Genomic DNA, 10,078 nt, shown 5'->3' on the forward strand with positions numbered 1-10,078 from the left:
ATATATATATATATATATATATATATATATATATATATATATATACATATTACATCGCGATATGCAATACATTATTAACAAATTCTAGCGCAACGATTTGTTATGTTTTTATGAAATAAAATCTCCTCTTAATGGATAGCTATCTAATTGTATTGTTATTTATCTCACGTGCATATGCAAATCCTGCACGATACCATGTATAACAAATGAAACGATTATTAGCACGACACGCGTGAGAAATAGATAATTATGTTGCATAAGTGCTCTGAGTATCTATCTCGATTCGTGGGAACTTACACGAGAATATAACGATGTGATGTTTATGATAAATTTTATCGCAAAAAAGTTGTTCTATGTTCTCAACGTGCTATCGAGAAAAAAACTCGAAATTAAACGAAATGCCCGATGCTTTTAATGTAATTTTGTTACTTTTAAGTTATCACTTTATAAGTACACATACATAGTATGATAACTTAGACCTGCGTTTACGCTCTAACTAGAATTATCATAGTTATTGTTACTTAATTATATTTTTAAATCGAATTGTGTGTATATTTTTATATTATGCTGTTTATATTGAATCGTTGTTATTGTATGTTAATCGTTCGACCGTGCTGTTTGACCATTCGTGGTCGAGAGAGGATTTTGTTGAAGCCTCGAAGAGCACAAGAAACATCACACACGTACGTACGCACGCACGCATACGAAGCGGGAGCACGCGGATCTGTATCTTCTCGACTCCAGTTTAGAGCCCCGTCACATTCTCCCGCTCGTTCCCGCTCGTAACCACCTACACCGTAATCGCGCCGCGCGTCGTCTCTCGTGTGCGTCCGTTCATTCATCCGTGTCGCCGTGTCGGCGCGTGCACGTGCACGCACGTAACTTACACGCACACGGCGCGACGACGACGACGACGCGGTCAAGCCCGACGACGACGACGACGACGACGACGACGACGACGATGACGACGACGACGACGACGACGACAACGACGACGACGACGACGACGACGACGACGATTGTGAATGAAATAGTTGGATCTGTCAGTGCCAACTATCGCGCCGTTCTCGGCGTACACGGTGCCTCTCTTAGATCTTATCTATCGCCGCACGTTATGCACGACGCGCGTAAAAGGGTAAAGTGGCCGCGAAAAGAGCGCGATTAGTGCGACTTAAGGTCGCGCGCCTCGTACAGGAATCGAAACCGCTCTGATCTCGGTGAGTTCGATTCTCGACGCTTTGTGTGAATACAAACAAACTGATCAACCGCGACTGCGGTGGCTGTGAACGCCAGCGACGATTCGCATAAAGTCATTCAATTAAAATTGCAAGACGCTAGAGTTTATCTGTTTCGTCGGGAAATAATTATTCGACTATAATTCAAAGAGAGATAAAGAGAGATCACAGATGATTATTTTGAAAACATGAACTTTTACGACTCTTTCGTTTCCTCGCACAAAGCCTGAGAATACACGCTTTTTTTTGCTTCACATATAAGCGCCAGAAACGCAAAACACACAAAATATTCGGTGAGATTGACTTCGTGTTTGTAATTTGACCCTGAACTACTTGTGTAATTCTCGAATTACAGTCGATAAAGTTTTTGATCCCTGAACTCACTGAAATTATATTGGCCCCTGCGCGCGGCAGCTTTTGCGACGATCTACGTTGTTTTATTTACGTAGCATTTTGCGATATTCTGGAAAAGTTCCCACTTAGTGATAACATCACGAGACGACCGATAACGAATGAAGTAATCGACCGCGCGATGACGGTTCCAGACATGAGACGTTGATCTTTGATACTAAAAATAATCGCGTTCTTAATGCCGGATCAGGGAATGACTCCAATTACAAAATTCAGCGTCGCGAGGCTCCTTTTTCGTGTGCGGCTGTTAGTCAGCGTCGGATTTATGTGACTCATTTGGAGCGAAGCTGCCCGCGAGAGCAGATGGGATCTACAAATTTTACTCCGATCATCTGATTGTTTTCTTTTCTCTTTTTTATTGATCACGCGTATAAGCGCGAAATGCTCGTTTCATCTCATCGCCTCCACTTCGGCGTATAAATAGAGAGACGTATGATAAGCGGGTTTCTCGGGCGAAGTGTAGCCGATACCTTCGCATGGACACTCGAGCGAAAATCAGATGAGTGCTCGCGCGATCGTCAAAATGCGGTGCGACATCGCGGTCATTCGGACCGCGACGACAAGGAAGAGCATCGTCGTCCGGCGCAGCTGACCACCGTGTGAGTATTAACGGAGGCACCTCCGTGTTTGCACCTTGCGTGCGATTCTTATCCGGCTCGCGGACGAAAATAAAATAATAGCGCGGCGTGCGCGAGAACGAGAGTGCGAGCGAGCCGGTGGATAAGATACGGGAGAGACGAGAGGTATCAGAGCGTACGTTAAGTTATTGCCCGTCATGGTCGAACTTAAACACGTGGAGTAATTTATCAATCTGCGAATATGTTACGGAAGCGCTTAGGCGCTCGCGTCGCCCGGAGAGCGGCCCGCGGCTTCGTCGCGCCGACGGGCTTGCGGAAAAGCGTCGCGGCGTTGAAAACGCGAAGACGGATGTCCGGAAACACGTTCCTGCCATGTTTTGTGGTAAATAAATATGTAGATGGGGGAGAGGTTTGCAAAAGTTTGTCGGGCTTTTTGTCCCTTTTATTAATTCTAACGAAATAATTTCCAAGTATTTGCCGTCGTTGTTCAGCACTTTCTGCCACCTTTCAGGTAACTGTCCGATTCTGCGTCTCTAAGATGATTTCTCGTCTTTGAAGCCAACGAAAATTATCAACGATCCGACAAACTTTTGTGCAGGTTTCTAATATAACGAGAGAAAGGTTAAACTTGAAAGTTAAACTCGCAAATTCTCCAATGCACCACCGAGGTGCGCAACGCACGGCATTCGCACATCTGTGAAGAAACATCGGGAGACGTGGAGACCGATATAAAAACGCGAAGACACGTCCCAGAGAGACGTCCGTATCCTAACGACGAAGAAATTTCTTAAAGAGCGTTAATTTCAAATAGCAAAATCAGTTAGATAAACAATGCAAAATGTAGAGCACTCGCGGAGATCTGCAACTCTCCATTCTTCGATGAATTAAGTGAAAGCTTTAGCTGAGCTCAGCAGATAATTGACATTTTTACAATGCGTCCGGTACAAGTGACGTATAACGCGCGTGCTCGCGTTAAACTCTTATCACTCGAGGTAATAACGGATAAAACCGAGATATTCCACACGCGCGAACACACTTTGACAAGTGCGATGCGGAGCGGCCGCGAATACGAGAGTCGCGAGAAAGTGAGGGAGAATTTCGGCAACTTCTTCATCTCGTCGTCGCGCGTCTGCTGCAAAATGACGAGCAGAAGCTCGCACGGCCGAGACTCGCGTGTAAAAATATCGCGACGGCGACGTCTCGGATACCGGCGGCGCCGAGTCGCCCGTGTGCACGCGCGCGTGTGATCCACCGCGTCGTGAGAGACGTCCTCTCGAGTTGCATGCGATAACACTTTGCGTAAACCGGTCGCGACTTCCATGTAAATGGATGCTGATGGACACGTGTCGGTTATCGGTCCGGTCGCCACCTACCGTGTCGTGAGTTGCTCTCGACGGTCATCACCGAGAGTACACAACTGGAGAACCGAATGTAAGAGATAGAACCGTTTATATTTAAGGGAGAACAATGTAACTTTCGCTTCTTTATTCCAAGTGGAATTTTGAAAACGGGTCGCAATGCAGCAATCCGTATATTCTATCGTATTGTTTCTACATAATCAAACATGCCCAACCCGTATTTCATCAGTTTCTCTCGCGATCTTGTCTTACTGTCAAAACTGACGGACATTATATTTATCATGCACGATAGATAGAGAAAGGTCCGTCTCTTTTTTCCATATCTTGTTCGAAGAACAACGGTTTTATAATGTGCATTTAATGTATTAATAGAAACAAGAATAGAATATATTTTTGTAAAGACCTTGCGGGGCAATGTTTCTCTTGTGTGCATTTCGAAGAGAACGAGATGTGCAAATACATTGCTTTTTCTGTCCGCTGTGGACCTTTTTGGTGATTTTTTTCATAAAGTTATATCTGCTTTGCTGCTTGCTCATTGAAGTAGCCACGCGACGATTTCCTGTTTCGCCACTTGATCTCGTTATTTGTGCGACCGACTGTAGTGTAAGTTAACTGTATATAAGGGTTCGCTCGTAATTGAAGAAGCAAGTGTAAGGTAGCGCTTGCGTAATGCTCTCTCGACGATGCTCTTATTGTTGCCCGCCAACGTATTTACGATACGTGGGTGGTGCACGGAAGAGCATAAAGAAATACGCGTATCGCGAAGAAGAGAGAGAGAGAGAGAGAGAGAGAGAGAGAGAGAGAGAAAGAGAGAGAGAGAGAGAGAGAGAGAGAGACAGTATCGATGTAATTCGCCGAATAATTATTAATGTAGTTAGAAGTTTCGCCGTATAATGTAATATTTTACGTTCCGCGAAAATATTCGCCAACGCAACTTCGAATGCATCCATCTGTTAGCGAATTATCACGATCCATCATCGCGCGAATGACGCTTTTCTCGGTTAATCGTTCGTATCGCCGTGAATTACATTATGTGAACTGAACTCAAATCGTGACGTCGACTTAATGGTCGCGATTTTAATCTCAATTTAATTCCGATCGAATCTTCGATTGTAACTTGTGGTAAATGTGTGCGAACTTAGGAACTGCGCGCGCTCGGCGATTGAATTGATCTCTTAACGAAGTATGACGCACCAGATCATTGATATAATATTTCTTTGTACTGCGAGGGTGGGTGAGGTAAATGTAATTGGAGCAAAATACAAAATGATAAATGGCTCGAATCACAAGATCAGACGTATGACCAAATTAATCGTGACGGTAACCCACTTAGAACAGCTACTATGTTTTGTGACGGGTCTTAATTGAAAACCATACGCGATCCATCGTCACTCGACGACGGCCATGAGCCTGGAGTTAGAGTGTCAATTATATCATAAGTCTGTGACAGAAAGAACAGCCTAACATCGCTATGTTTAATTTATCGCTATCGTTTATTCGAACCGCGCTTGCATGCGTCGCAGACTTTTCGATAGGTATGTCGCGTCACTTTTATATATATATCGACACCTTTAATTATTATCTCCTCTCACATTTTCCCTGTTCAATTTCATCGGTACGTATGGCCATTAAACTGCAGCTAACATAACAAGTGACGCGCTGAACAACTGAGAGACGGATTTTTGCGGGGGAATATGATTCGCGATTAAATAATCGCGAAATTAAATTAACGATATTCCGACGACACAATGTGCTTTCCGCTAATGTTTTAGCTGGGAAAAATTTCAACTCAACGCGGCTAATATTTCTCCACGTGTGACATATGCATATAACGTATTACACGTGCAGGAAAATAGTCGATCAGGCTATTATTATTATATAATTAGATTTCTCTTATGGAAATATCATACTAAGAATCATTGATAATTACTTATTTTCAGTATTAAAAATACCGGATAATAAGTAATTATCAATGATTCTTAGTATGATATTTCTATAAGGGTTATCAGTTCTTGGAATACAAATGTTCACTTATAGAAGTCTCTTATCGAATGCACATCTGCATCCATTTGAATATGTCGTTAATTCTACTTTATCTATAATATTTACCACAATTTGTTCCTATCTTCTACATTCTTTTGCGCATAAAATTATAGCTAGGCGATATTACGATGTCACGTTCTTTTCTCGTGTCACGCAAATGCGAAGAGAATGACATGTAACAAGATCACATGAGTTAGTAAAATCTTATATTTGACTATTTACGCAAAACAGAAAGTCTCCAGCGCGCAAACTAAATTATGTACACGCGCTCCTTTGTTGAAATTTCCAGGGAAATCGCTGCATATTTGAATATCAAGAATGTATTTCATTTATGTGGTTCATTCAGGTCTGGTTTCAATGTCGACCTTTGCCGAGTCAAGAGCGGACCTTACGTAATCGCCGCTTTAAAAGGAACCACAAAGGTATGTGTGCGCGAGTAGATTATATCGCGTTAAGCCGGACATACGCCAAAACCTACGCTCGATAAAAGCTTCCCTTGAAGTTGAGCTTGCTTAAGAAAAAAATACTACCTCCTGGAACAATTCGATGAAACTTAATGAGCCTTATACACAATAACGAATACACAATAAGGCTATGAATTAGGTTTATCAGTTCTTGAAATACAAATGTTCATTTACAGAAGTCTCTTATCGAATGCACATCTGTATCCATTTGAATAAGTCGCTAATTCTATTTTATCTATAATATTCACCGCAATTTGTTCCTATCTTCTACATTTTTTTAAAACTCATGGAGAACTAATTTGAACTAAATAAAATGAAACATACGACTCGGACACAAATAAAAAATCACGGCTTTATAATTATACAAATTATAACTAGACGATATTATAATGTCACGTTCACGAATGTATTTCAAACAATCTCTCAGAATTACCACATTTTTATACTTAGATTCTCTAATTGACACGAATATTCGATTAGTTTTATGGAAGAAATGATTTGAAACGATTGCGGAAGAAGAAAAATGTCGAAATATTTCTTTCAAAAGTCGCTGAATTATTAACGATTAAGTATGAGAAAACTTGGACGGACTAAGGTGGAAATAAACGAACAAAGCTGCGATTGGCTCAAGTCCAATTCGATTACAATAGAGAACATTAAGCCAACACTCGACTATCGGGTTATTATTATCGGAGCGCAAAATGAATAATGAACGAATTGAAATGGAAGTTTCGCATTTCAGCGTTCGTGTCATTCCAGGAGGAGAAACAAGACTTTAATCATTTTCCAATCATATGTTCCTAAATTAGATGTGTGTATGCCTTTAGAGTTAGCGCACTTCGCGACGCGCAACATTAATAAAAAAAAATTGCCCGAGCAATTTCAGTGACGGCACATTATCGCCATTCGAAGTTGCACGACAAACAGGCAGTAAAGTAGTTGATAACGTGTAAACGATCGGTGCTCCGTAAAATACGCGATGTTTTCGCCGACCTTGCGGTTGTAACGCATTATATTGCCGCGCACTTTTACCCGATATCGGACCTAAAGTGCCTATAACGGGATACACGGAAGAGCAATTGTTCGGTAAAACATTGCCTTGCGCCATTGATCGCGAGCTCTACAGCCGCAAAATCGCGAGAAAAATTCGCTGATCTCGTCGAGTGGGCGGATTTCCTCATCTTCGTAAGATGAACGCCTCGCTCGTGTTCGCGTTCCGTGACATAAAGGCTCGTTTACAATATACGGAGTAAGCTTGGCGTAAATTGAAGTTGAAGAAATGAAAATAATTTCTTTCGCTTACGCTCTTATACTCACACCGGAAATATTTATCTTACTTAACCCATTAACGCCAAAATGTGCTGAAATTTTACGTTGATTTGAGCAATTTATTTTACTACGGAAAGGAGGTTTATTGTTTATAAAGAGTACAATTTCTACGATATTACTCTATCGAATAGCGTTGAGGAAATTTTAAAAAAATCGCAATTTATGTAAAATTTTTACAAAATAAAATTAAAAAACGCATGTTTTTAGAGCTAATTTTTTCTTCTTCCGCTATTTTCTCCATAAAAACGTGTTAGTATCACTCGGGATAGTATCTAAAACTATGTTCCCGACACTAACTTAAAAAATATGCTATAAATATTTTTTTCAATAAACATGGCGGTACCAAAATAACGGTCGATTTGAAGCGTTTAATTCGAATTTTGGTTTATATTTGGTTATCGAAATTGTTTTGCTATGTAATTACTATGTAAATTACTACGTAATTTTGTAGTAATATTGACTCGAAAACAATTTCGATAATTAAATATAAACAAAAATTCGAATATAAACAATAGACCTCATTTCCGTAGTAAAATAGATGGTTCAAATCAACGTAAAATTTCAGCACATTTAGGCGTTAATGGGTTAAGAGAGAGCTGGAGTGTAGCCGTACTCTCTAAAGGAGGAGTGTGCCTAAGGCCGGTTTTTGACACTCTCTGAAATTAAACCAAATTAAACCAAAAATATAAGAAACGTTGTATTTCTGTAAAATCTATTGAAATAAAATAATTTTAGTCTAAACGGACATATTTTGGTGCCTGTCTATACTATAATTCTAATTAATCCCATTTTTATCAACGCTCTTATGTCACCTACATATCATCTCCTTACATTTGTATGTGCGCGCGCGCGCGCTCGAAACTACAAAAACACTATTTGTGTAGATTTTAGCAATATACGTTTCTTTAAGAATGATACTGCTCTCTATAAGCTTCCTCAGCGCGTCTCCAGTATCAATTCAGATTCTTATTTGAAGGTAAACTTGCAGTAATTCGAATGTCTTTACTGGAACTAATATATAACATAATATAACATAGAGAGTAGTATGATTAAAAAAAAAAACATATTGTCAAATATCTCCACAAATAGTGTTTTCGCAGTATCGAGCGCGCGCGCGCACACACACACACACACACATAAATGTAAAGAGATGATATGTAGGTGACATAAGAGCGTTGGTGATAAAAATGGGATTAATTAGAATTATAGTATTTCAGAGGGTGCCGAAAACTCTCCTCCTTTCTTGAAGTAAAGTTTCAGACAAAAAATCGAGTGACAGCCGAGTTACTCGAATTATTCTTCACTCCTACAGAGTGAATTCTCCATTTCGAATAATTGACTGAATATTTTCTTTCAAAATTGAAGAATGAATTTGATGCATTTCACTATCTCACATAGAAGAACTCACTCTTCATTTCAATTAAAGCAAGATCTTTCTCTCTTTCTCGCTCATATGGAGTCAGAATCCACTCTAATCTTTAGTGAAACATTCACTTCTGTGGTTTCGAGTGGCAATATTTTCACTCTGCCACCTCGAGTGAAAATACTACCACTTTCCACTGCAAGAAAAGAGAAAAATAAGCAAAACAAATTATTTTTATACTCTACTTCAACTTCCGTCAAGCTTACTCCGCGTATTGTAGACGACCCTCTACAGACAAGATACAGGATTAAAATATACACCGGTGAAATTCGATCGAGATCGTAAAATGATCTCGAAAGATAATCAGAGATCGTTAGCGGCACGGTGTCGATCGTGTCAAGCGTCGAATCGGAACGATGTGCATTCTCGGTTTGTTGATCAAAGCGATCACGGATCGGCAGTTCGAGTGAGTATTGCATTCTGCAAACTCTTCATTACCCGATACTCGTGCAGTTAGCGGGGATTCGACGTAATTAGACGTGCAGACGTCACGTTTCATCTCTCCCTCTATCTCCGCAAGCTAATCAAGCGTTATTCACCAAGACGCAAATTGCAAACAGCCAAACGTCATTAAAAGTATCAAGTTACAAGTTACAAGACAATTACGGTGTATTTAGGTGTATTTAACACCGGCTAATATTTTTGCAATTTGTTATCCTAAACGATCTGTGTCTCAACGAGACGATTGACGATTGAATTGGAAACATAAATCATAACTAATAACTCGAATACTTACCACGCTGTATCACGTGACTTTAACTTGTGCTTTGTGGTTTTACGAAGAACTCCGTCGATTTCAGACGATTCTACTACACAGTTTAATAATTAAGTGCCGATTGATCGGTACTCGGTCTGATCATCGTCGCTTCCGTTCGTGATGTTCATGCCTGCGTGCGTCTTTTGACGTCAAACGCTCGTGTGATGCGAATGCTTCAGCGGCGTAGTAATTAGGAAAGCGGGACTACACTCTAGCGTGACCTAATCCTCAAGTTACCAGAATACAAATTGCCGTGTCACGAACGGTCAGAGTGTTACCGCCGCGCTCTTACACAGGATACGATCATAGACGGGCCAGTGAATCCTATTCGCGCGTCATTGACCGACTGACTGTTATGAGCGAATTTTTCCGCTCCAGTTTAAGCAAGGGTTACGTTGAATGAGATGCACCCCTTGAATCGATAGACAGCAACATTTGTGCCTATTTACTCTCTCTCTCTCTCTCCCCCCCCCCCCCCCC

General features: G+C 40.8%; 1 protein-coding gene across 8 annotated transcripts in view; it reads left to right on the plus strand.

The window, feature by feature from the left end:
- Positions 1–991: 991 nt before the first annotated feature.
- The window catches only part of LOC116843583 (solute carrier family 41 member 1-like), a 23,215-nt gene continuing 14,128 nt past the window's right edge, over positions 992–10,078 (plus strand). Inside the window, exons 1-2 of one of the 8 annotated variants that reach the window (XM_032814056.1) lie at positions 992–1,217; positions 2,022–2,245. In XM_032814056.1, coding sequence (XP_032669947.1) covers positions 2,079–2,245 — 167 coding nt within the window. In that variant the 5' untranslated portion in view covers positions 992–1,217; positions 2,022–2,078. The other 7 variants (XM_032814055.1, XM_032814066.1, XM_032814062.1 and 4 more) reach the window with 7 other exon arrangements.

Source organism: Odontomachus brunneus, unplaced genomic scaffold (genome assembly GCF_010583005.1).
Source record: "Odontomachus brunneus isolate Ranch 3 - 2012 unplaced genomic scaffold, Obru_v1 Obru_scaffold_034, whole genome shotgun sequence".
Lineage (NCBI taxonomy): Eukaryota > Metazoa > Arthropoda > Insecta > Hymenoptera > Formicidae > Odontomachus > Odontomachus brunneus.